The 27,863-nt window shown below is 37.7% G+C and overlaps 3 protein-coding genes, 1 long non-coding RNA gene and 1 pseudogene across 5 annotated transcripts; 1 reads left to right on the forward strand and 4 right to left on the reverse strand.

Annotated features, from left to right (window-relative positions):
• The first annotated feature begins 6,468 nt into the window (after positions 1–6,468).
• On the forward strand, positions 6,469–9,149 carry LOC126583030 (ammonium transporter 2 member 3-like). The gene is made up of 3 exons (XM_050247336.1): positions 6,469–7,077; positions 7,966–8,251; positions 8,528–9,149. Exons 1-3 carry the CDS (start codon positions 6,469–6,471, stop codon positions 9,070–9,072), a joined length of 1,440 nt encoding a protein of 479 aa, XP_050103293.1. The 3' UTR covers positions 9,073–9,149.
• LOC126583052 (uncharacterized) lies at positions 7,699–8,722 on the reverse strand. Its single transcript, XR_007609654.1, has 2 exons — positions 8,582–8,722; positions 7,699–8,343 (listed from the first exon to the last, which is right to left on the reverse strand). It is a non-coding gene; the product is annotated as an uncharacterized LOC126583052 (long non-coding RNA).
• A 283-nt stretch (positions 9,150–9,432) lies between the features above and the next one.
• LOC126583041 (bifunctional nuclease 2-like) lies at positions 9,433–12,156 on the reverse strand. Its single transcript, XM_050247344.1, has 9 exons — positions 11,790–12,156; positions 11,322–11,534; positions 11,172–11,224; positions 11,026–11,082; positions 10,617–10,682; positions 10,456–10,527; positions 10,191–10,300; positions 10,010–10,101; positions 9,433–9,846 (listed from the first exon to the last, which is right to left on the reverse strand). The coding sequence occupies exons 1-9, from the start codon at positions 12,049–12,051 to the stop codon at positions 9,794–9,796; spliced, it is 978 nt and encodes a 325-aa protein (XP_050103301.1). The 5' UTR covers positions 12,052–12,156; the 3' UTR covers positions 9,433–9,793.
• Positions 12,157–13,682: 1,526 nt separating this feature from the next.
• Positions 13,683–18,993, reverse strand: LOC126600885 (ankyrin repeat domain-containing protein, chloroplastic-like; annotated as a pseudogene).
• A 5,183-nt stretch (positions 18,994–24,176) lies between these two features.
• LOC126613674 (serine/arginine-rich splicing factor SR45a-like) lies at positions 24,177–27,386 on the reverse strand. 2 transcript variants are annotated; one of them, XM_050281255.1, is made up of 8 exons: positions 27,254–27,386; positions 27,142–27,161; positions 25,985–26,116; positions 25,843–25,866; positions 25,582–25,681; positions 25,318–25,467; positions 24,699–24,768; positions 24,177–24,603 (listed from the first exon to the last, which is right to left on the reverse strand). In XM_050281255.1, exons 1-8 carry the CDS (start codon positions 27,254–27,256, stop codon positions 24,362–24,364), a joined length of 741 nt encoding a protein of 246 aa, XP_050137212.1. In that variant the 5' UTR covers positions 27,257–27,386; the 3' UTR covers positions 24,177–24,361. The 2 variants fall into 2 exon arrangements, with proteins under 2 accessions (XP_050137212.1, XP_050137211.1); XM_050281254.1 differs by having other exon boundaries at positions 25,837–25,866.
• Positions 27,387–27,863: the final 477 nt, after the last annotated feature.

A 27,863-nucleotide genomic window follows, 5' to 3' on the forward strand; every position in this document is an offset into this window, starting at 1 on the left:
ATTTTGTTTTTTCAAGTAGGGTGTAATGTCACTTACCACACATCTTGACATTATAAATTTAGTAAGTTTTGATAAATATGGTATTGTTGTTTAAGATGTGCCAGTGTCTCGCCTGGACGTGTGATATTGTTTATACTTTCGTTTATCTTACAAACAAAAGACCGTTCCACCCAATAATTTTTTAGCTAAAAACAAATTGTACCCACAATTTTGTTGTCTTTGTTTTTAAAAAATTAACTCTGTCAAGGTTGTCCATCATTCCGGTGGCCGGAAGACTTACAAAAGCCAACTCATTAATATGGTCAAAGTATTATAGATTGCTCCTAAACCAAATTAAATAATTAATTTGTGCAACTCAAAATTATTAATTATCCTCCAATTCAAAAAAATTAAAAATCATCCAGGAATTGTTAATTTCCAACTGACAAATTTTTTTTTTTTATTATTCGAGGCATATAACATTCCTTTGCTTAATACATCGATGGAGTGTACATGTCAACCACTCAAAACACGAAACGTGGACGACAAAACCGCTACGAATGGCCTCGATTGAATCTCCACCGTCTGATGATGAATTAACGTAACAACTCAAATATCATAAACCACTTAACAACCTTTTGCTTCGTCAAAATATCAAAATATTTCACGAAATAAATAAATAAATACAGAGAAGACAAATTGCAGAGTCAGAGAGGAAGAGACAAGTGTATGACGTGAAGAAAACCAGGGAGGCGTTTCTTGCTGGGTTTACATAAGTCTGGCTGCTGTGGGCAAACTGGAACTTTTATCTGCTGGGTTTGTGAATTGTTACAAATATATGGGAAATCTTTGCTGGGTTTACTCTGTTTTTATTTGGGGTTAAATTGTTTAACTTCTTCTGTACCATATTTTTGTAAAGCTTTGGCTGTGCCTATGGAAAAATCTTTGCTGGGTTTGCTCTGTTTTGGTTTGGGTTAATTAGATAAAGGGGATTCTTCTTCTGTATCATATTTCAATCTTTTTTTTTATTTTTGAGAATTTGGAGACAGATTATGGGTCAATGCATATCTAGGCAAGTGAAGAGAAGAGGGCTGGGTGGTGGTTCTTCAAGTTGTTCTTCTTCTGGAGGCAGCGGCGGCGGAGGCGGCGGTGCTGGGTGTGCAGTGGGGCAAGGATGTTGGAGCATGATAAGAGAGAAAAGGTCCAGGTTCTATATTGCTAGGAGATGTGTGGTGATGCTACTTTGTTGGCAGAAGTATGGCAAGTATTAATGAAACTTCAATTCTATTTTTTTTTTCTTTTTGTTTGATATTGTTTTAGTTTTTTTCTCTATTGTTTTTTATTTTATTTTCATGTTTAAATCAATGGAGGTTTTGCATTTTCATCAAATAGTAGATTTCATAAAGCTATATGTCTTCCCTTTTCATGATCATGAAATTCATGGTTGGCAAGGTATTTTCCTTCTTTTGATTATTCTTAATTTTATCTCAAAATTTGGAATATTTTTTGTTGAGAGAAATTAATTTTTTTCTATAATTTAAGTTACAAGAAGGAATAGTAATTCTCATTGTTCTAATCAATATTGCTACGCTCAAATTTACAAACAAAAACATATTAAGTTATATGTACAAATAAGTGACTGATTAGTATCGATTACCAATTAATAAAATATCTCGACTAATTAAGTACATAATAAATTGATTGCCAATTAACTTTTTAGACTATTAAAGGAAATCGAAACCCCAACTTAGAGACGTTTTTCATTATTAGGAACTCCCTAACTACGAGGTAGTTAAGCCATAGGCTGATTAATACAAAGGGTGGGCTAGGGTGGGATGTTTTTGTGCAGAAAGGTACCGTTTGGTACGCAGACGGGACGGAACAGGACGGGACGGGACGGAACAGGACATAACGGATGATGTAAATATTGAAAAAAATAAGGAGAAATTTTGTCATAAAATGTTATAAATTTGTGTTCCACGGATGTGGAACGGGTCGTTCCAGGGGGAAGAGATGGAACGAAAAATCAGCCAAATTTCGTCCCATGGGACAACCCGTTCCACAATTTTTAGGCGCACCAAACGTAGGATGGAACGGCTCGTCCCGTTCCGTCCCGTCCCGTCCCACGTACCAAATGATACCAAAGGGATCCTCTCCGAATCCGTTCCTTCTAATTCACAAAATTAGTGGATCCGTATCATTGAAATTTGATCAAACGGCTAAAATTATTATAACTTTTAAAATGGGCTCATGTTTGTAGTCATTAGATCAAATTTCAATGGCACAAATTTTCTAATTTGATGAATTAAGAAGAAGGAATCTGGAGAAGATTTCTTTCCTTTTTTGTGGGGAAACGACTTACCTATACCTTAGGGAATTTAAGACCCATGATAGGTTGTATGTTTTAATTGTCTGACATGACATTGTATCAATGGTTAAGGACATTGCCACTTTGACATCCTCCTTCCATGTAAATCCTCAGGCGGATGTTCGACCTGCCATCCTAGAATTTCTATCTTACTTGATGTTGATAATGAATCTAATATTGACAGGGGGGAGGGATCTTAGGCTTATATGTAAGTTGTGCTACTTCTTAAATTATCAACTGTTTTTATGGTGAAACTTTAACTTTTTTCATGGTATCAGAGCATGTTGTCTCACGTTCACGTGTGAAGCCTAACAACCACGCGTACTTCACGTCACCCCCTATATGTTGTCCACGTGTTAGCTTGAAAATTCGCCACACATGAGCAGCCGTGTTGATAATAAATCTCACATTAATGAAAAACTTATAATTAAGTTGAAGTACTCGGAATAGGATCATCTTTGTGGGGATCCGGATGATTAATCAATCATGTCCGTTTATCGTACATCGTGCGGTTAGAAATCATTTTTAAATTTTAATTTATAAATAAATATAAATAGTATCTAACGAAAACTGACCGCACGATGTACGATGAACGTACACAATTGATTGATTTTCGGATCTCCACAAAGAAGATCCGGAGATGATTCTTGTTTGAAGTACTTATATTGTTAATTAGTTTTACAGTAAAATTAACCCAACCTTCACTTGGCCTATCTTTAACTCCTGACCTATCTAATTAGCATCACTTGGTTTTCAATACACAAACCAATGAACTTTGTTGTGTGGCCATAAGAATCTTTTGTCAAGGTAAGTCCAAGCAGAATATACCATGGGCCATGGCTTTCTACGCTCCAGCTAATGAATCACCCAGAACGAGATAAAAGATGAAACAAAAATGAATATTCAAATGCAGAGACAAAATATTCACTTTAATTAATCATATAAATTTGCACCCAAAAACACAACATAATCGCATTAACTAATCATATGGTGTGCTTTAATTGTTACATTGTTCCACTTCTTGGAGTTATTTGATGTGTGGACTGTGGAAACAAGATAGTATCAAAATTTTTGGAGGTTTATGTACAAGTGAGAAAACAAAACACGACCTTGATCACACGAATCGGCTTCACAATTTTTATAACAGTTAAATTAAGACAGATGTCTTGAGGGCCGACCCTTACAGAGTTGATTAGGAATCGAACTTGAGTGAGTGTCGATTCCACAGCCTTGAGAACCATCAAAATTTGTGTCCACTAAAGAGAAAAGCGGCAAAACCATGATCGCTTGAACTGGCTTTACAACTTATTCACCGATACATCAAAACAAATGCCTTGAGAGCTTGCCCTTTTAGAGTTGATTGGGTACCAAAATTAGGCGGCTACCTGCTCGGCACCCTCAAGTAGCCTCAAAAATTCAGCACACTAAAGAAGAAAGAGTCAAAACCTTGGTCGCACCAACCAGTTTTGTAACTTGTTCAACAGTTAATCCAAGACAAACGCCTTAAGAACTGGCTCTTTTAGAATTGATTGGAAATCGAACTTAAGTAATTGGCTACTCCACATTCTTAGAGCAACTTCACCCCTAAAAAAATGTGCCAGCATCCAACCCATTTAATCCACTCAGTGAATAGTGATAGATCACAATAAACAGTAATAGGCAAAATGCATCTCCACCCCTACAAAATGCGCTGTTACCCAACCCATTTAAAATATTATTAATTTTTTTATAAAATAAAAAATAAAAAATTTGTTTTAATTTCGGATAAGATTTTTAACCAATCTCATCACGCCATGTGTCATTATCATAATAAAAGTATATGGACAAAAAAAGAAAGGATGAGGTTCTTGGTATTTTTTTTCACACAAAAAGTATATGAAAGCTTTGGTAGAAAGTGTTGAAAATATTGAATTATGGTGTAAGGTGGAAGATGAGGGTTTGGTATTTATAGGAATTAAAAAAAAAATGTATTTTTTAACAATTTTTAATTATTTTTTTATAAATTTTAATTTAGGTAATTAATTTGGACCATTGGATTTGAAAAATATTCAAATCCAACAGCCTATAAGTTGACACGTGGCCAACGGTCATAATTCAGACCGTTATGCCTTTTTTAAAAAAAAATTGGGAAAAAATGTGGACCGTTGATCTGTGATTGGACAGTCCAGATCAAAATTCAAATTCAAATTTTTTTTACCGTTGGAAATACAATAGCCAGGACCAGCCACATGGCCTCCCTATTGGTGAGCTGAGTGCGCCTGCGCAAGTGGGCCCCGGCTCTGGATTCTTGTCGGCGACGCGCGCCCAGTTGCGCGTGCTTCCTATGTACCTGGCGTAAAAAAAAAATTCAAACGGCCTATGACGCCACGTTGGCATCAACATGGCGTCAGATGGGCCAATCAACAAGTCTGTCGATTTTGGGCTAGCCTGTTGCCTGGCTTGGGCTAGGTGCCAGCCTATTAGGCTGGGGTGGAGTATAAATGAGGGAGGCCGGTCTATTTTTTGGATTGGGCGTCGGGCTATCAAGCCCCAATGGAACTGCTCTTAAGGAACCTCAAAGTTCATGTATAGTAAAAAGGAGAGAATCAAATCTCGATTGGACGAACATACTTTACAACTCGCACAACCATTAAATCCAAATAAGTATCTTGAGAGCCAACCCTTTTAATGGGGAACAGATCCTCTTTGTATCCCCTTTCATCTGAAACCTACGGACCTCCCTACCGTCACTCATCTTCTCCTCCCCCTTCCACCTCAATTTCCAGTGCATATTTCTCCGACCTTTAACCCCTCCCATTTTCTTCTTCTTTTCTTTCTCAAAGGTTTTGCTTCGTCAATCGCCATCTAAGAAGAAGGTAAAGATGTTGAGAAGAAAGAGAGTGAGAAAGTTGAAAATGAAAAGTGATCTCAACATCACGATTTTACATAAATGGTTGAAATTATTTGATCCACACGATCCAAATACAAAATATCTGAATAAAAAAAAATCATGTTCTACTTTAAGAACGAAAATCGAGTGATTATTATTGCAACACTTTTACCAACCCGACTAACCCCTTGGATTCACAAAACTCAAAAAAACGCTTGCGGCTATTCAATCAATATCTCTTTTTTTTTTTCAATTTGGTCCACAGGTCAAATCACATAAAACAAACATAAACTAGCGCCTAATTGGGTTAATTTAAAAGAAAACTAATAAAAAAAATTTAAAAATTTTGAGTTTTAATGATAAAAATAAAATAAAAGATAAAATGAATAATACCATAATTAATTTTTAGTGTAAAAATATAATTTTTTATTAAAGTAAACAGTGTCGGACCTTTAACCCCCTCCCATTTTCTTCTTCTTTTCTTTCTCAACACACCATCGAAGAAGAAGGTAAAGAAGTTGAGAAGAAAGAGAGAGTGAGAAAGTTGAAAATGAAAAGTAATCTCAATAGCATGATTTTACATAAACGGTTGAAATTATTTGATCCACACTATCCAAATACAAAATATCTGGAAAAAAAAATCATGTTCTACTTTAAGAACGATCATCGAGTGATTATTATTGCAACACTTTTACCAACCCAACTATAACCCCTTGGATTCACAAAACTCAAAAAGACGCTTGCAGCTATTCAATCAATATCTCATTTTTTTCAATTTGGTCCACATGTCAAATCACAGAGAACAAACATAAATTAGCACCCAATTGAGTTAATTTAAAAGAAAACTAATAAAAATAATTTGCAAACTTTGAGTTTTAGTGATAAGAATAAAATAAAGGGTAAGGTGAATAGTATCATGATTGACTTTTTAATGTAAAAATATAATTTTTCTTTAAAATAAACAGTACCAGAAGTTTTTCGTTAAAATTCTATTAATTTAATTTAATTGCACCCAAATTATGGTACAACCTCCTTACTGCTTCAAGAATTTCAAATTGAATCTGTAACATCAGCCAGCAATGAATGTTGTGTATATTCTTTGTACACAAAAATCCAAACCTGTAGATTGTTACAAAGTACAACAACATCAAGCAAAACTCCAAAGCTCAAAACTTTTTTTTATATATTTCCCTTGCTGGTAAGTTATTCCAAAATTTCAACAAACTCTCTCTCCTCTCTTCTTCTCTTTTCGATGAACAACACCGACGGTTATCCGCTTCTTAACGGCCCAGTTAATCTCTATCCGGACCAAGCGTCGCCGGAATGGATGAACAAAGGAGACAATGGGTGGCAGCTAATAGCAACCACCATGGTAGGCATGCAAAGTGTGCCTGGCCTTGTGATACTCTACGGGAGCATGGTGAAGAAGAAATGGGCCGTGAACTCAGCGTTCATGGCCCTATACGCTTTTGCCGCGGTCCTAGTATGTTGGGTCATGTGGGCCCACAACATGTCATTCGGTGCAAAATTTTGCTCAATTTTGGGAAAACCCGGTTTTGCCCTGAGCCAAAAGTTTCTCTTGTCGGACTACGACGGGCGTTATATTCCGACGGCCGACTATGTGTACTACCAATTTGTTTTCGCCGCCATTACTGTGATTTTGCTCGGTGGTTCCCTCCTTGGGAGGATGAACTTCTATGCCTGGATGCTGTTTGTGCCAATGTGGCTCACCTTGTCTTACACCGTGGGTGCCTTTACCATTTGGGGGGGAGGGTTTCTTGAAGAGCACATCATCGATTACGCTGGTGGCTTTGTGATCCATCTTTCTTCTGGTGTGGCTGGTTTCACTGCTGCTTATTGGGTAATTGATCTTGACACCCAACTCTATGCTTAATATGCCATACGTTATCATTAGTTATGCTTTTTATGCACAAACGAAATCGCTTACAAATTTTATCAAGAGTAGAACCGAGAAACACAAAATAGACAGTGAGCCGTAAATAATAAACAATAGTTTGGTGCATCTATATTGTTTGTTTGGTGCGCCTTCAGTTGTCTTTTTTATTACATGGTTATAACCAATTAGATTCTTTAAGGGAAGAGATTCCTATTATTTTTTTTAAAATGGAAATTAGTTTTGGAACCCATTCTATATCGAAATTCAGTGATCCAACTGTCGATTTTCTAAGTCTCGATTAATAGAAAATCTTTGCAAAAAATCAATTCAATCCGAAACTATTTGCCTATTTAATTCTCATAATGAAATTTCTATGTTTTTTAGAATATAAAGAAAACTATTGAAAATGATTTGAAAACTTTTGGGTTTTAACGATAAGAACAAAATAAAGAGTAAAGTGAATAGTACCAAGATTGATTTTTTAGTATAAAAATGTGGTTTTTCGTTAAAGTAAACAGTACCGAAAGCTTTTCGTTAAAGTTCCCTAGAATATAATGTTCGTTACTTTCTCTGGACTCAATTAGATACCTCAAATATTTCCGATTTGGCTAATATTTTGTTAGGATGATTTATAAGGTGCAACTTGAAAAATACATGATTCTGATAAATGAAAGTCGATGTAAGTGGGCCCCATAACTAATCTTCATTTAAAAAAAAATAGGGATCCCTTCTCATAAACAGCCTGTATAACCAATAACCAATTGTATTTGTGATATTTCACTTCTTTCTTTCGTATGTTTTTCGTGTTAGATTTTCCTGGCATGATGGAGTGGTATGGTGATGATCATGTAGGTAGGACCAAGGCAAGCGCATGACAGGCAACATTTTCCACCAAACAACATAATTCACATGTTGGGAGGTGCAGGCTTTTTGTGGCTTGGATGGACAGGATTCAACGGAGGATCTCCATTTGCGGCAAACATGATTGCATCTTTGGCCATTTTGAACACTCATATCTGCACTGCCACCAGCCTTCTGGTGTGGGTTTCCCTTGACATGCTGGGCTACCGGAAAAGCTCTGTGATCGGTGCGGTCCAGGGGATGATCACCGGCCTCGTCTGCATCACCCCTGGTGCAGGTAATCTACTCCTTGCTCAATTGACCAAACCAATGTAAACGTCCTCTCGTTGATCAAGTGGATTCTTGTTTTAAAGTCGAGCGTCAAACAATCTGACAACATAAGACGTCATATATCTAACAAAATACATTAACTTAAACAACTAAACATTGGTGTCATAAAAACAAGAACATGATGGTTAGGAATGTTTATGAACTGGGTTTTGATTTATTTAAGAAAGTAAAAAAACAAGAAATTTTGCAGCATTCCACCAATAATATGTACATGATCGAGCAGGGATTGTGGAGCCATGGGCAGCAGTAATAATGGGAGTAATGTCTGGCTCAATACCTTGGTACACCATGATGATATTGCACAGAAGGTCAGCCTTCTTCCAAAGCGTCGACGACACTTTGGGGGCCTTCCATACGCACGCAGTAGCCGGCCTCTTGGGGGGACTCCTCTCGGGCTTCTTTGCCCGACCCAACCTCCTCCGAATGATGTACCCGTACAATACATACGGTCCTGGTTTAATGTACTGCATCCATGATGGGAAAACAAAAGTTGGCCTCCAACAAATGGGGTACCAGATCGTTGGAGCACTTTTCATCATCGTATGGAACGCCGTTGTCACGAGCTTGATTTGTATTTTGATCAGCCGCATTGTTGATCTTCGAATGAAGGAAGAGGACCTCGACATTGGTGACGATGCTGCGCATGGGGAAGAAGCCTACGCTCTGTGGGGAGACGGGGAGAAGATGTCTACACAGATTCGATGGCAGAATCCTCGGATTCCTTCCATTTGCAGACGGCAGGAGCGAAGTCTTGTACTGGAAATGTAATAAGTTTAGCAGTACCTCCCCGTTTTTTATCGTTCAAAGAATGCATGCAGCAACTCTCGTTGCTGGCTTCCATTTCAGTTCATCTTTTTGTTCTCGTCTGCAAAGTGCACATGTTCATACTGGTGAAGAATGTAGCTACTGGAGTACACGGGACATGAAATTTATGTTCACGTCACACATCTTTTGTAATTTGGCGAAAAATAATGAGATAAACAAATATACTACGAATCCAAATTCAAGCGTTATGATTCAAATTACGAGTAACTTCTGTTGGAACACAAAAGAACAGCTATCGTTGTCAAGGATTCTAATACGCAAACTTTAGAGTCGAAAGAACGTAAATTTCAGTAGAAACATCCATTATCTTTTGAAAGAAGGAAGATTCTTTCGATTCGATTCAAAAAAATTTGGGCAAACACTATTGATCCTTGTTTAAATACAACAGTTTCGTAAGATTTACAGACAGTGGAGTTGTGGATATGCATCTCCAAAGAAAACTGACCGCCTTTAGGGAACTCGATACACGATTAATATTTACATATTTGGGGAAAATTTCTAAGGTGGCTGTACATTAAATATTATAGAAGTTCCCTCGTCATCCAATAACTCGTAAATGTTTTCCTTGCACCATAATCTTCACAATGAAAAGCTATGCCAGAGGTCTAGAAGGCATATTCGTAGAAGAAACGACTCATTAGATCGGAATAACCTTATATAGTGATCATGGCCCTTGAATTGACTTGCGAAGCTTGAATAGTTCGTCTCTCCATATGGCTGCAGGAACAAGTCGTTAATTTGCAAATTATCCAATAACCATATAAACATGAATCAAGCAATCCAAAGCAAGTTGATGAAATAAAAAACGATGGGAAATCATAACGTGACTTGGTAATTGTATATGTTAGAAAAGCAGTGAATTGAAGTCCTGATAAAATACCTGCATCTTTATATCTTTCCTCTTTGATAGCTTGATTGATATTCTTGACCAAACCAAGTTCTTGAATTAAAGAATCTGGGCCCTCTATAGCACTGAAAAGAATATAACATATGATCAGACGTACACAAAAGAATGATGAAGCAAAATAGAGGCCCCCAAAATACAATTCAGTTGGCGGTACCTGTCAAGAGATACGTCATAACAAGACTTTGTCTCACGCCCTCCGCCCATCCCATAACTGATCCTCACCGCATCTGTTAAGACAATCTGTTTGTTTACATATATGGGTGCCTGCACATGGCAAGTGTCACTCGAACAGTCGAACTTAACAGCAATTTCAACAACACGATCATGCTTAAACAGAAAGTTTCTTCTTGCACATGAAGAAGCAGGAATATTTATTGACAAAGTATGAGCATTTGTGTTGATGAAGACGAGATAGATACCTTGCATCTATGTGCGAAATTTATGGCATCTGACGGGCGTGCTTCAACACTAAGAAAGCCATTTTCCCCTGGCTGCAAAACAGGAACCTCAATGTCAAAAGCTTGCTTCATTTTCTTTAAAAGATTAGGACATAACTCATCAGGGTTTTAACTTTTACCACCTTGCTTAAGTACAATCTGGCAAAGTAAGCATTCCGCACTCTTTCCGTAATTCTCACCATATTCACCTGGAATTGAAGAATTGACATAAATAAGACAATGATCTAAATGGTGTTACATGCCACCTTGAACTTGGAAATTTAATTTAGTACAATTAAAATGCAACACTACCCATTAGGGATCTGAAGACTATGGATGTCCTTTTAAGTCAGACAAATTACATATTTGCAGTCCTTTCTCAACACTCACTGCTAAATCTACTTATTGGTATCATTAGATTTCTTATGAACATGCAATAAACATAAGTGAGACTAGTGACTAGCTAAAGCAAGAAAAGGACAAACGACCAAAGCATTATCTTCGGCCCTTCAAACAATAAACTTAATACATGGAAAAAAATTAGCTCCATACTTGATAGCCGAGTTTGTCAACGAGATTTCTCATAAAGTGAAATTGATCCGGGGAGTCCTGCAGCAAGACCGATTCTGGGATCAATACACATTTTACACAAGAAGGCATCAATGCAACCAAATGAATTACAAAGTTCATGCAGTTACCCCATTCTCATCTCCCCATTGGCCGTCTATGAGATTTTCGATCGCGAATTCACCTGAAAACAAAAACCAGATAACGAAATTTAATGACCGAGGATGTGTACTCCAAATTACATTCACATTCATTCGTATGACACGCATAACTTAATATACCTACAACAATTGGAAGCAAAAAGTCTCCATCACAAGAAATCTTCAGAAAAATCGTCGGACTTTGGAAACGCTGGACAAAGTTTCGGCCTAACGTATCGAAAAAATGATGTTGTCGGCTGGCTCGGACGGAAAAGGGACGCATTTTACCAGATGACTGCCATTTCGTCTCTTCTTGAAATCCTCGCCTTTGCATACGGTAGTGAGATATAGTTTCTGCAGTAATTAAACACAAATAAACAATTTAAAAGACCTAATCACACTCAATTAGCACCAAATTACTCCACTTTAGGACAAAATTGCAGAATTTAGGTAACAAAGACTTCATCTTTCGGACGAAGTAGCAAGAATTTCAACAAAATAAAATCAAAATCAATTCGATAATCACGAATGCATAGAAATGTCCGTATCCGTATATTCATATAAATATGTATATGCATGCGATGAGAGAGAGAGAGAGAGAGATGGGACCAGAGAGGAGGAGGGAAGCTTGGATGTAGTCGAAATCGTGATGATCGTCGGCATTGCTGGATCTGGAGCGAGAGGAAGAGTTGCAGCAGGTAATGCGGAGCGATTTGAGCGAACGGCACCGTTTTGGTGATCTGATAAACCCTAACCGAACCGTGCAGACCAAGTGGCGCGAAGAGGAGGAGGAAGAAGAAGAAGTGTTTGGAATCGGACGGATGGCAGCTAAGCGATCCGGGCCGTGGCATTGAGCTCTGGCTCCGAGCATTGTACCAAACAAAAATATCAACGTCTGATAGAGAACGGTAGGAGAGAGAGAGGGGAGAGAGAGTTGAGCTTAGCTTCGGTTTCAACTAGGCGCTTTCATATTTCATTTGCGGCTGCCTTTTTAAATCTTTTTCTAATCAATGTGATTAACGAGTTTAATTAATGATTAATTATTTTATAATTTTGCTCTTATCCTCCCTCTTAGAGACATGTCTCCCCGAATAAATTAACTCAACTCGATCGTTTTCCGTGGGCCTGACAATATTATCTCTCGACATGTCGACTAGCATAACAAGTTTATTCAGGTCCTTTGAGGAAGGGTCCCTATTTTTTAAAAAAAAATGGAGACACCTCTTAACCATTAGATCTAATTTTAATAAAATTCTATGGTTGAGATTAAATTACAGACCATAGAATTTCATTAAAACCAAATCTAACGGTCAAGAGAGTGTCTCCATTTTTTTGGAAAATGAGGATTCCTTCCCTTAAAGGTTTTCCAAGTTTATTAGTGCATATAGGGTCTTTTTTTTGGACGAGGATCCTCCTCGGATCCCCTTTTGTGGGGAATCTTCATATCACGGTCATTCATCATACATCGTACGGTTAATTTTCGTTAGGTACTATTTATGTTTAATTTTAAATGATAAAATTTAAATAATTTCTGACCGCACGATATACGATAAACGGTTAGGATATGAGGATTCTTAAGATCCCCACAATTTGAATCCGGATGAGATCCAAATCTCTCCTTTTGACCCTTAAAATGGTACAGGCCCAAAAAATGGTCGAGAAAAGTCCAAGAAAGGTCAAGGTCGAAAAAAGGAAAAGAAGTCCAGGGCCCAATGAAATTACAAAGGAGCATTTATGAGCGCTATGGCCGATCACTCACCAATCTGAATCGACTAAGTAATATAAAGTACTTTTTGACCAACATGTGCACATGGGCAAATTGACAGCTTTATGGTACAAAGCTCTAAGAACAAGCCTACTCAGATAGCAGCTTAGGCCATGTGTCAGTCATTAGCGAAGATAGAAGCCTTGGATGAAACGTAAAGGTTGCCAAACCATTGCTAGGAAGGAACACTGGTGACTAGTCAAGGCTGAGCTTGTGTTCGGTACACGTTTGGCTAGAAAAACATGTAATCCCGACTGAGTTACCATCACCTCAACAGAACATGTCAACAAATATACAAAAGAATAGCTAGGACGCATCCTACATAGGTAGCTCATTTAATGGCAAAAAAATAAAGTAGGTGAACCCATAACCTTTTGGACTCGCTAAGGGCCTATTTAAACTATGACCGAGCGCTTCTTGTAATCATTAAATTAATATATCCCGAGCACTATAGTGAATGTAACCCAATTTTGAACGGTGAACAACTTAAATCTTGAGTCCATTATTTCACTGCTTTAAACTTGAACCCATCAAGAGTTAATTGTTCTAATTTGTTAACCTCCAAATTTTGAGCCTTAACAAAATTACATGTCAACACAACGTGACATGATTGGTTAGCTCGTAATTACATACAATTACAAAGTCAGTTAGTAAGAAAGCCAATGACTTTGAGATTCAAATGTTCTCCTTTCGATATTCCGGTTGGCATTTTTGAAGTTGTAACAGTATCGGCTGAGACTTTGAAGTAAAAGTTATGGCAGATCAAACCGTGGTTTGCCGTTATCATTTGGCCAGCTGAGACACCGACGAGGCGGATACGCGGTTAGAATATCAATCCGTTAATGCGGCTTCGGAAGAAGCTTCAACAGCTTAGTTAGCTCCTAAGTCCTCGTGTCTTGACCAGAGTAGAGGCAAAGGTCAAGAGGGGTTAAACCATCCTGCAAGAAAGCAGACGACTTGCAATCAATTATCGTAATATACGCAGATCTTACGGTTCCACATCAAGGAGATGAGAAGCATTATATAACAGAAGCATTTTGATTGCTTGACTGGAAGCTGTTCCGACGGCATAATGCATCAAGGTGGCGCCATCCTGGTTTTCACCATAAACATTTAATTGGAAGTTGGAACAATAATCTTCACACCAATACCAAACTGGATACATCGATACACTAGGTGAATTTTATCACGAACAACTGGATTAGCTGATTCTCTCAAAAGATAGTTCGTGATGGCCTGGTTTTTCCCAAGAATTGCTTTGTGAAAAGCGCTCCAACCATCCTGGATAAGAAATGAACCAAATCTCAAATCAGTATCGAAAAGCCAAGAACAATATTCTGCATTTAACATTCTAATGTAAAAGGCGGCCATTTACATACCTTATCCACGACATTGGCATTATGTTTCAATAAAGCATCCATAAGGTAAAATTCTCCCGATGCAGCAAGAGCATGCAGGGGTAGCCATTTGCTCTGAAAGAGTTTACACACACTTTATAGTTAACAGCTTCAAGTTCATCAAATTACAATTACGACAATGTGATTACGTGAGGGGACAGTCGTCTCCGTGCAAATTTACATAGGTGGTACAACATTTAAGGTTCGATTTCACTGAGGTACAATTTCTTAACCATGTAATGATGATCATAAGAAAAAGGGACACTTGCAGAGGTAGCAACAGCTATATCAGGTTTTCGCTTATTAAGCAGAGCCTTTTCCTGTTTCGAAAGCAACTTACGGGGTCCTATTCATCCAAGCAACAAACAACATCTCACAGACCATATCAAATAAATAAAACCACAAGAACCAATTCAAATCCCACCTAAAAAAAAGTTATCCACGCCGAAAAATCGGCTAAAAAGAGAGCTTGAACACTTGACTATCATCTAAAACATATAAAGAATTATACCTTCCCACATTATCCTACACCTACACACCAAAGTTCTCTACTTTTCCAATAAAACTCAAAGCTCACATTTGCAATTTAAATTTGTTGATGCACAAAACCGGAGGGTCTTGGGATAACGTAAATCCGGCCGTGAATCTGCAAGAAAGTAAAGAACACAAGATGTATCGTGGTTCACCCCAATGTTTGGGCTACATCCACACTGATGTTGATATTGTTTCACTATAACTGTATGTATGGATTACAGAGTGTTGTTGTGTTTGTGAGGGTATTGCCCTCTGTTGGGTTCACAGAAGAAGAGAGTTGAGAGAAGGATGCTCTGAATATGAGAGCCTCTGTTTGGGGATGTGAGGCTTGAGGATTGTGAGGGTGAGGGGTCCCTTTTATGGACTAAGGGTTCCTCACTTATTACATATTTGCCCATTCATTTATTACATAATTACACTTGAGTCCCCCGAGTATTTATACGACGTCTAAATACGGAGGCCCTAAGTATGGTACAAACAGTAGTCCCCCAAGTCTTCAGTCAAGAGAGTCTTTTGGCTGGAGACTTGAAATTCAGTCCATGTGTGAGCCAAAGTAACTAGATGTCGTCTAGAACTGATACTCGATATGAGGCGGTGCTCAATGTGAAATGATGCTTAACTAGAAGTAGCACATGTTGTGAGGCTGCTCGGCTTGTGGCTTATGTTGCCTTGGTTGGCTCGGCTTGTGGCGTTGAAGGTGAGGGAGTCCTTTTTATAGAATAAAGGCTCGCTCCTCAATACATAAATGATGGGTTAGAATTGATGGTCGCGGCGAGGCGGTTGTTCAGCAGGCGGCGATGCTCTCTAATGATGGTGATGGAGTCCCTTTTATAAAATAAAGGTTCACTCCTCAATACATGAATAATAGGTGCTTTCTAATGAAAGTGAGGGAGTCCCTTTTATAGAATAAGGGTTCGTTCCTCAGTACATAAATAATGGGCTAAGTCCCCCAAGTATTTTTCATGAGGCCCAGTTGCGGAAGCCCAATATATGGTACATAGTGTAGTCCATCAAGTTTTCAGTCAATAGAGTCTGTTGGTTGGAAACTTCAAATTCAATCCATGTATGGGCCGAAGTGGTTGTTGTTCGGAGGCGGTCTTGGTATACCATGCATTGAAGCTTTGTACGTGAAGCTGGAGCTTTAGTAAATGAAGCTTTGAAGCTGGAGCTCTGTAAATGAGGCTTTCGAAGCTGGAGCTCTGTAAATGAAGCTTTCGAAGCTGATTGACATAAGTGATGCTTATGAATGTTTATGTTGATAATCATGAGCGATGTTCATGGATGTTGACATGAGTGATGCTCATGAATGTTGACATGAGTGATGCTCATGAATGTTGACATGAATGATGGTCATGAATGTTTATGTATGATTGACATGAGTGATGCTCATGAATGTTTATGTATGATTGACATAAGTGATGCTCATGTATAATTTTTGGAGTACTGAACGTACTTTTGATCACCTAGTTGGTGATAATAGCGACAGTCTGCCGAATAATTTTGGAGTACTGGACGTACTTTTGATCACCCGGTTGGTGATAATAGTGGCAGGCTGCCGAATAATTTTGAAGTACTGGATATACTTTTGATTACCTAGTTGGTGATAATAGCGGCAGGCTGCCGAATAATTTTGGAGTACTATACGTACTTTTGATCACCTGGTGGGTGATAATAACGGGTGAACCTTAAGTGGAGGGATAGAGGTTGGAGTATGAAGCCATACGGCCTGGCTCTTTTGGCCATATGGTTCTTCGCCCTCCACATAACATTTTAGCCCACTATTTTGGGCTTGTCGTATTTTTTTTTTTTTATGATTACCCTCTGGTGGGTTTATACAGATGTCTGCAAAAGATAAGAAAAGTAAATCACATCATTTAAAAAAAAACTGATGCAGAAGGTGGGTATGAAGATGGTTGGATAATGGGATAGCATGTGCAGCTGACAGTTGCCGCCCGGGGGGGGGGGGGGGCGCAGGACCTGCTCGATGGGTCGCGCCTATAATTCCCTTCTCTGCAATCATGCCATCACCATCGTAATTATTTTTGCTTCTTTTTATCTTTTTTTGTTTTCTGCTTTTGCTTTTGTTTCTGTTTCTTGTTTTCTTTTTTCTTTTCTTTTGTTTTTGTTTCTTCTTTTCTCTTTTCCTTTCTGCTTTGCTTTTACTTTTGTTTCTGTTTCTTCTTTTCTCTTTTCTTTTCTGCTTTTCTTTTGCTTTTTTTTTGTTTTCTACTTTTACGACATGTGAGCACATGACTGCATCCCTAGGAGTTTGATCATTGGTCGGTGCTTGGTTTCCCATGCCCGGTGGCAGGTCTGTAACCGGATCCGTACAAATGACCTTGATGTAGCGGAGCATGTCGAAGATGTAGCGGAGAGGAACGAATATGAAGAAGCCCTGGCGGTGGATTAGAACAGATAGGAGGTTCCAGACGATGCACTGGATTAGGGTCCGACCCGGCTGGTTGAACCGACCACCTGTTTTGGAGCGACCGTCCACCGGCTCGCTTTATCCCTAATTGAATCAACATCCCGATCTTCCACCAGCTCGCATGAGTCAATGAAAATAGTGGCCTTATCGGGCTTGTGCCTTAAACAGAGCAGCAAATGCGCTCTCTCCAACTCGGACCTCGAACACCCTCGTCGCAACCCAATCAAAGCATAGTAATCCATATTTCATGTTTCCCCCGAAGCCACCCTTTGCTTCTATTGTTATATCTTGGTCGTCAGCAAACACAGCTTCCCTGGAATCTCCTTGTACCTTACGTTGTGCTGCTTCCACGCCGGCCATAGCAGCTTCCGATCCTTCAAGATGGAGTTGTACAAAAGCTTCAAGTGCTCCAGGTCATGTAGGCAATCTGCCCCGTTGCTCGGAAAGCAGAGGCGAGCTACATGTAGCACTCTGCCAGGAATCCCTGTGGAGCTCCGCGGCAGTCATCCATAATTTTGGAGAAGTGGTGGATTGCCTCGGAGTAAAGGCATGCGTCGAGGGCAGTGATTACGGTGGTTCGGCGGTGGAGGATGAGCTTAATGTGGGTAAGGAGATAGGTAACGGTTTCAGACTCGAGTAATATCGAGGCGAGGCGGGTGCATTGGCAGAAAATAGCATGTCGTTGGAGAGATTGAAGCTGGACAAAGAGAGCATGTCGTTGGCGGAAGAGACCCAGTTCTAGGGTTGCTGATTTTTTAGGGTTTTTTTTTTTTTATTGGATTGGGGAATTTCCTCTCATCCTCCTCCATCATGAAAAGAGTGATTGTAACTGACAAATGATGGTAGAGAGAAAGAGAGTGAGAGAATTTGTGGTCTCTTGTTTGAAGAGGTCAAAGAGATCAGAAGCAAGAGCAAGGCAGAGAGAGTTTTGGTTGTCTCTTGGGTTTGCAGATTCACAGTGGTGTGTGGTGATGTCTCACAGTGGTGAGATGAAAAAATGAAAGAGAACCAACATAGCTTTTCATGTCGATTCCCACAGATGGCGTCAAATGTTGATGCACAAAACTGGAGGGTCTTGGGACAACGTAAATCCGGCCGTGAATCTGCAAGAAAGTAAAGAACACAAGATGTATTGTGGTTCAACCTAATGTTTGGGCTACATCCACACTGATGTTAATATTGTTTCACTATAACTGTATGTATGGATTACAGAATGTTGTTGTGTTTTTTAGGGTATTGCCCTCTGTTGGGTTCACAGAGGAAGAGAGTTGAGAGAGGGATGCTCTGAATATGAGAGCCTCTGTTTGGGGATGTGAGGCTTGAGGATTGTGAGGGTGATGAGTCCCTTTTATAGACTAAGGGCTCCTCACTTATTACATATTTGCCCATTTATTTATTACATAATTACACTTGAGTCTCCTAAGTATTTATACGAGGTCTAAATACGAAGACTTTAAGTATGGCACAAACAAAATTAAAAAAAAATCACAATCCCATCCAAAATTTCAGTACAAATAAGCAATTACCTTTAGATTTCTTAACGCTAGGCTCATAATTCCCACTGTTAAAGAACTCTGCAACATCCTCCAATCCCTTCCCATAAACTGCCCACCTCGGATTCTTCGGCGCAACTCGGTCACTCGATTTCACACCATCCCCTTCGTTCTCCTTCACCTCCTGTTTGTTCATTTTAACTCATGTGTAATTTCTCAGAGATATCAATAGATAAGTTTTATTTCATTCAATGTTTGCGTTAAATACAATAAAGCATATACTTTACTTAGATGTGGTACTTCTGGACCAAATATCAATTCAATTTTTCCCTCACGAGGATGAATGATTTTTCTTAGTGTCTAAATATTAATAACCACTTGAGTGTTCAACTCATGATCTTCAATCCATATGATTTTTTAATATCATAAACATCATGGATAAGATTCGTGTTGGCATATTGTTCGATCTACAGTTTGAGACATTATTTCTCTCAACACTTTATAATCTTTCTAGACTCTTCAGAAGTCCCAATTTAATGTCATCGACTCTTCAGGAGTATATACAGAGCAATTTGCTCCCATGTATACTTGAGGGATTTACTTATGGAGATATAATATGGATGACTCACAACCCTTCGTATATAATTCTCTATTCATATGAACTCATTTACAAGAATATAATTTCAGGTTTTAATTAGTAACCTTGTGTCATATAATGCGAGTGTATTTCACTGTATTACAAATGCACATATATAACCTTCTAGGTTCAACATCTTTTGGCTATTTGTATTGTATTTAAGTATATAGGTCTATTTTTCCACGTTCTTACAAAATTGTAATGGAATTGCATTTCTCCATCTTTGGCCAATAATTTTTCCTTTCATGAAAAAAAGAACGGGACTCAATATCAACACAGCTCATTTGATGAATTTAGTAGCTACTTGTAAAAACCAAAATTATCATTGGTTATCATCAATCTGTTATCCCATATTCTTATGTGCATGCGCATGCATATAAACTTTTCATTTCTTTGGATATCTATTGCCTTTTCAAGAGCATTATACTATCTCTCCCAGGATAGTTATAATTTAGAGAATGTGGATCATAACCTACTTTGTTGCGTTATAGAGCTTGGATTTTAATCTCCACTTTTGAGGGGTCGAGTCATTTGGAACCTATATGTCTATCATGCTTCATACATGAGACATCAACATTCTCATGTCCTCGGATTGTCCTTTCTGGGACGTGTATCCATGCGGCGACTGTCATGCTTCTGACATGCAACAATTATGCTTCGGGAATGCAATAATTCAGTAGTACCATATTCTTCTTCTTTCGAATGACTGAACATTTTGAGTCTGAGAGTTTGCCATGTTTCAGACGTGCAACAGATAACTCATTTACTGCTTCATTATTTTGTCCAGCATGGACATCAATTCTTGTAGGCACATTTGTAGCAAGTATATGTGATGTTATCACTTTCGTTGCATCATTAAATGCATCTGGCATTTGACTTGCATATCGTTACATCATTTAATCATTCTCGCTTCGTTTTTATATTGATTGCTTCATAAATCAAAATAAAACAAATTCGCTTCGTTCTTTTGGAACGGTCTTTTCTCATCATTCTTCTGGAATGATATTTTCTCATCGTTCTTCTGGAATGATGTTAGTTTCTCCCCTTAATGGCCAAAAAACTGTCTTATCAAAATCATAATCCGCAAATCATGTGGTAAATATATCCCCACTCAAGGGTTCCAAATATTGAATGATAGATGGTGAATCAAATCCAACATAAATTCCCAGTTTGTATCAATGCCTTATTTTAGTACGTTATGACAGTGTAATAGGCACATAGATAACATAACCAAAAACTCGTAAATGTGTAATGTTTGGTTGGTGCCTAAACACGAATTGTACTGAGAAATATTGATGGTTGGCAACTGGTCTTAACCGAGCTTAATAATGAATTATGTAAAATGGTATGTCTCTATCTTGCAATTTCTTTTTCATGAGCAGAGCGCGGGTAATCAATTTCATCCGCTTAATAAATACTCTGCTACATCATTTTGAGTATGAACATGAAGAAGATGATGTTCAACATCAGTGCCCAATGACATGCAATAATCATCAAAACTTTGAGATGTAAACTCTCCATTAAATATGCATTATATCATAATTTACATAAATCAATGAACTTCTGGTCCTTATTTAATAGTCTATGAATTGGGATTCTCATGGCCTTTATTACAATTAAGTTGTGGCACTTCGGCTCTTCAAACTTAAGGTACTCATCAAGGAACTTCATGTCCAATCTTGAGGATCTGGGGACTTCATTCCTGATCTTTTTGCATAATGGAACTTCGGGTCTAATCATTTTATGTGATGAGGATCAAGAAACTTCAGGTTCTGATCTGATCAAGAAACTTTGGGTCCAGTATGTACTTATCGTAACAAAAACAAGTACAATAAATAAATTAAAGTAATAGGTGGTAATTCCAGCCGTGGTAAATAAATTGCTTTTAAGTAAATAAAATTTGTGACAAGGGCTTTGATTTAGCACCATTCACATAAATATCAAAGCTTTAAAGCAAAATCTAATAATTCTATCCACTGTAAATAAACAAAACTTGTGATAGGGCTTTAAACCAACACCATGCACATAAATATGCCAAAACAGAAAAATGCAATGATTAAGTCCTCATCTTTTGTTTGCAACTTATGAGAAGATCAAAAGTCGAAACGGTTCCCATAAGTTTTGGAGTTAAGAGTGTTTGCAACTTATGAGAAGATCCAAATGTTAAATTTAGCTCAAATTTTAGTATGATATGGATAAGAGGATACCGAACAACTTTTGTGAAGAAACAATTTCGATCAGAGCTACCAAAATGGAGTTTTGGTACTCATAAGGTGCCTGTTTTCTACAGAAATTGAAAATTGGTTTGGCATTTCAGGCATCTTTGATGATCACACTGTTGGAATTTTCTGAAAATTTGATATGTTGTAGGTGCTGGGCAGACGAGCAATTTTGAAAAAGAAAATATTTCAATCCGAGTTCTGCAAGTTTACGTTCGAGGATGTTTACATGGCTGTCAGATTCTTTACGAATTTTGAGTTTGTACTATTTTGCTTCTGCAAAGGATGATATATAGTCATACAACAATATATATTTGCTTCAAGAAAATCAGTAGTACAAAGATTTTAGGATGAAATGAAAGGATTTTCTTATCTGTGAGATTCCAAGCGACAGAGGTGAACCTGATTTGTAGCGTTGTGCTTTCCACTGATACGAGAGCTTCTCGTGCTGATAACATGTTGTAAAATTGACAGTGTGTGCAGTGGAATAAATAAACAAGACACAAAATTTACGAGGTTCCTCAACAGTCAGTGTGATTGGAGTACGTCATCGGGACAATAGTAATGCTTTCATTTATAATCTGAAATAATAAGATTACAAAGATAACTCTCTCTATTCTCTCCTCTCTTTTTCCTCTCTCTGCCATGAGCCTTCTTTTTTTTTTTTTTTCTTAGCCGTGTGGCTTGAGTTGTTGTTCACACTTTCTTCATTCCATATGTCTTGTATTTATATAAAATAAAAGGGTAATGAAAACAAGTATCAACCACTCCTAGTGGGAGGACATCTTTGCTTGTTTAGTGGACAGCCGTTGAGTGTGGATCCCTTTTGTTAAGTGGGCATCCATTGATTTACAATAAACTTTTATTCTTTTATTTTTCATCCTTAAGCATATATGGCTCTTTATTTTATGTGGATATTCATACTAATTTTACAGCATTACTTGTTTTAAATGTTTATACAAACTTAATATTCATATTTTTTTTTCCTCAACATTTATGTTGCAACTTCATGTATTATTTAATTAAGGATTTTTGTCAAGTGTTTTTGCAACTTTGCAAGTGTTTCTACATTCTTATTATTCAAATGCAAGTGTTTCTACAGTATTATTACTGAAGTGTCATTGCAAGTAAATTAAGTGTTACTGTAACTATTTAAAGTTAAAGTTTAGTTAAGAAAAGTTCAGATTTTTTAAGATATGAACACTTGAGATTCTATAATGATGCATGTGTATTAAAAGGTAACATAAATGAATAAGTTGTAAAAATTGTGAGGATGATTGAAATTGAATGCCCATATGAGAATAGTAGAAAATAGTTTGTTGTATTGTACTTTTTCAAAAGTGATTTATCAAAAATGATTGTTTGGTTTGTCACTTGTGTGATTTTCATTTTCTATAAACTTACGGATGTGACTCTATAAATAGAGCATTATGTGAGTGTTCAACACACAACTGAAAGAGAAAAGAACTGAAAGTAACAATATCAGTATCTCTCCCTTCCTCTTTTTATCTACAACCATTTTATGTTATAATTACGAAACAAAATAATGTGATATTTTACACCCGCTTCATTCATATCCTTAATAAAGGTTATCTCTCTAACTTTTGCCTATTTATAATACAAGTTTAATTTATTTATTTATTTTTAGCTACTGAGAGTCAAAGTTTGTATGGATACAGTACTTCATTGTTCTATAGAGCGTTGCACTAAAAAGCCCCGACCACTATTCTAAATATAGTAAGACAGAAACTTATTGTTTGTTAATGCGTCGGGGCACGAGAGTGGTTCCCATCATTGAAGTCAGAGTGTTGAGCTAAACCTTTCAAGTGATAGAGACAAAATAATGATTTTCGTTAAAAAAACCAAAAGAAATTGACTTTCCATTGCCCCACTTCTAAAGACACATGGAAAATGTTGGAGAAAATTACATTCTCAATATAATATTTTGGTTCAAAAAACAATATTAATTTCAATGAAAAATTTATATTTGTTGTAAAAATGAATGACACTATAGACCTTTATGCATAGACAAAGTAAAAAAAAGTGAGTAAAAACGTACACAGTTTCAAAGACTTCCACTGAATTCTCCTAAACAACACATCTCACAATTTCTATATAAAGATATTAGTTCACAAATGTACAAGAAGCAATATAGAGAAAAAAACATACAATCTCCTTGTTTCTATTGGTTTGTAATTTTTATTTGATAAAAAGCACATGCATAATTGGCCCCCGCCCCCCTTCCCCGGTCCTTTCTTGAGAGAGACTACTGCTACTGTTCCGAGGACGTAAACACATTTATCAAACCTCGTAAATACTGTCTCATTTACTTTATATTCTACTGCACATATATCCTCATTTTCACAACATTATTACAACATTATTGTAAACCCTTCAATGTAAGAACTAAAAGATTAACAAATTATTAATTTTGTTGGAGCATGCTGATGGTAAGGGCTCGTGCCTAACGCTACATCAGTAGCTGTCTGCGAATGCGGTGTGATTTATCACTCAAAATCGACGACATACAAGCCACATATTATTTCAATCCCATATTCAAAGTAAAAAACCAGCAATCCTACAACTCAGTACAAAAACACGAGAAAACGAAACAAGACAAACATCAGACTCCAAGACAGATCAATACAATGCTACATCATGTTTCCAGATTAGTAACTCTTGACGGACAGGAGATACAGCTCATATACTCATCTGGAGCCGCGGGCATACTTCCTTTCCGGGCTGCCATATGGAGAATAAGACCTCTCTCTTCTTGACCTTCCGCCATAAGGTGAGCCGCCCCTAGGAGAATAATCGCGGCCACCTCTATAGGGTGAGCGCCTTGGTGACCTCCGATATCCATAGTCATCACGACTTGAGCCCCCGCGGTACCTACCACGATCTCGATCACGTTCACGATCTCGAACACGATCACGATCACCTCGGTCGCCTGTCACACATGCAGATATTTAAAAATGAGGGGGGGGCCAAACAAATCACAGAAAGGGAACAGCTACCTTATTATGAAAGGCATATCAAACATACCATAGTCTCTAGTATTTTTCAACCCAAGATAATGCCCAGGTGTTGGCGTTCTTGGTCGCTTCCTCCGAGACTGAAATAATTATAAATCCTCAATTACTGAAACATCCAGTACAGAATCTCAAAATGAATAAAGAGAATCATAAACAAAGTTGGAAAAACAACGGAAATAATAATCCACAAAGTGACCTCATTTTTTATCGAAATGAAGTGGTAAATCTGGATACAGAAACAACAACAGGATATCCAGGCACATATACGTGATACGATTAGTGTCCATAAAACAAATGCCAGTTATGAAATACCATAAAAGCCTGATTAGAAAGTTGTTCGTAATGTCGGTGGATTAGTTGAGGGTTGAAATTTGAAAGTGAATGCTGAAGTTGTATGGTTGTTGGAATATAGTTGTGTTTAGTTGATCAGGCGCATTTGAAATGCTGTTTAAGCTTGCCATTGATCAAGCTGTTTCACTAAAGTTGATGTGGATAAACTCATCATCTGTGATTGCTGCCAACATAGCTGACGCAATGACTTCTGAATATAACCAGAAAACTTCCAAGTCAAGAAAAGGAAAAACCAACCAAATGGTTTAAAGTTTATCACCATATTAAAATCACATTACCCTCTCAACAGTTATGTATCGACCTTCCAGAACTGACTGGTTGAGATGTTTAATGCAGCGTTCAGCATCTTCAACAGAGTCCATTGTAACAAAGGCAAAACCACGAGAAATCCGAGTCCTAGGTTCCATAACAAGAAAGCATGAAGCTACCTGAGAATGAAAAACAAAAACGAATTATAAATGAAAACAAATTGTCATTAAACCAAGATTTAGTAAAATGTTTTAAAACAAGTAAATTAAAAAAAAACAATAAAATAGAAGCACCTTTCCCTCCTTTGAAAAGTGCCTTTCAACATCCTTCTCGGAGACCCTTGTAGATAGGCCAGTCACATACAGTGTATTTCCAGGATTTATAGCAGCAGGCCTACCACACAAAAAAACAACTGAGTTGAGCACTAGCAGCACCGTCAGACCATGTGGCCAGCACAGAAAAATATCAGTGCCATAAATTGAAAGAAGGTTTGACAAGATTCAACTTTAAAAACACGTATACTACTCAAAAGCAAAACCAAAACTTACACCAACCTGCCAGGACTTCTGGACCTTGATCTGCACCAAAAGATGCCAACCATGTATCAGAAATATAAGTGGCACATGGAAGTTAAAGTTATTAAATTCAATGAGTAATATAGTGAAAAATTCATTTAAGCCAAAGATGAACATCAACCTGCCACGACTTCTAGAGCGAGACCTCTGCCTTGGTGGCCTAGACCATGATCTCGACCTTGATCGAGGCCTAGACCAAGACCTAGACCTGGACCTGGACTGAGCTCTCCATGGAGAAGGGGATCGAGAATACCTGATTTATCCATAAGCATGAAATAAAATACATGAGAAACATCAAATAAATAAAAACTAACCATTGATAATCTGATTTGAACCCCTCTGCAGTCTGCATAGTGAATCTACATAATGAAGACGACAAACTCAAAGCCAATATACCATACAAAATAACGTTTGCCTATAGTGTGGTTTTAACAGACCCTAGAATGTGGTTTTAACATACCCTAGAATGTTCCAAGCAAGAAAAGCAAGCCACGTGGATCGTACAACAAACCAATCGAAATGGAATCATATGAGACCCCGCATAACTGGAGCTTCCCAGATTCAATAGTGTAACAATTCATAATTGGGCATTTAGCCCCACTATACGGGCCATATTTATAACATCCTAGTGAACAAAACGGAAAAAGTAACCAATAATCAAAGAGCATAAAACTCTCAGGTCACTTCATGCTATATATCAATATAACTCAAAAGTGAAAACTTCCAAGTCTAGTAGCGAATTACAAACAACTATGCTAAAATTACAGCACCTAGACGGGGAACACAAATCCTCTCGTGTAAGAACAGTTGCGCCATTAGACGGTATCCCAAATAAACCCTCAATTTTCCCATAGAAATATCTTTCATAGACTACGGCGAGGTACATAAAGCACAGCCATATGATTTTCTAACATGCGCCACATTCGCTCCCGCATATCTATCAACTGTATTTCGAAAACTTTCAGGTAAGATTGAAGCTCCTAAAACATGGAATTTGTGTGCTTCCTTTCTTATATTTACCTAGGAAGGGGCCTTAAAGCATCGAATTCGACACAAAATTCACAAAAATGAGAGGTAACCAATCAAACGGACAAACATAGCAAAAAATTGTTCCCATCACCCAAAAAACAGTAAACCCACAGAAAATTATAAATTCCATCAGATCGAAAGCTTCAATGCATCTATCATGTTAAAGTGCAATTATTTCTGTCAAAAAACATGTCAGGGTGCAATTCGGAACCAGAAATCGAACAGAGGAATTGGGATTTTAGGGCTTACTTTTTGCGTGGAGAATCCGCCTGCACAAAAATATCAAAAAATAAAAATCGCATTAAAAATTTGAACTTTTATCGAGCATGCAACAGCTGCAGAATATGGTTAGAGAGATTACCATTTTCAGAGGGCAAAGGCGAAGAGCCCTAGAGAGAGAAAGAAGAGAGAGAAGAATCGAGGGAATTAGGGTTTGGGGTCAATGAGCATTCTTGCAAGGGAAAGCGCTGAACTGGAAATTACATTTATATATAGAGTAAACTGTCGATTTGTCCCCTGAACTATTACCCAACTTTCGATTTGCCCCCTGAACTTTTTAATTGGAAAATTAAGGACTTAAACTAATTTTTTTGGCCGATTTCCCCCTACCGTTAGTTTTTCATAAATTTCATCCAAATTAACGTTAACTCTTATCATGTGCAAACCACGTAACTCTCATTTGTGGACAAAAGCGTCATTTCACTAGACCTTCAGACAGAAAAGCTATAGAATCACACATATTTGCATAGGTTTATATTTTAGAAATCTAAGGTTTTCAATTATTTTAAAGAATGAAGTGACCGAACTACTCACACATGTTGTGCATATGCTTCCATTTAACAGAAATTTGGATGGAATGAATGAAAAATTAACAGCAGGGGGCAAATCGACCAAAAAAATTAGTTTAAGTCCTTAATTTTCCAATTAAAAAGTTCAGGGGGCAAATCGAAAGTTGGGTGATAGTTCAGGAG

Source organism: Malus sylvestris, chromosome 2 (assembly GCF_916048215.2).
Source record: "Malus sylvestris chromosome 2, drMalSylv7.2, whole genome shotgun sequence".
In the NCBI taxonomy this organism is placed as follows: domain Eukaryota; kingdom Viridiplantae; phylum Streptophyta; class Magnoliopsida; order Rosales; family Rosaceae; genus Malus; species Malus sylvestris.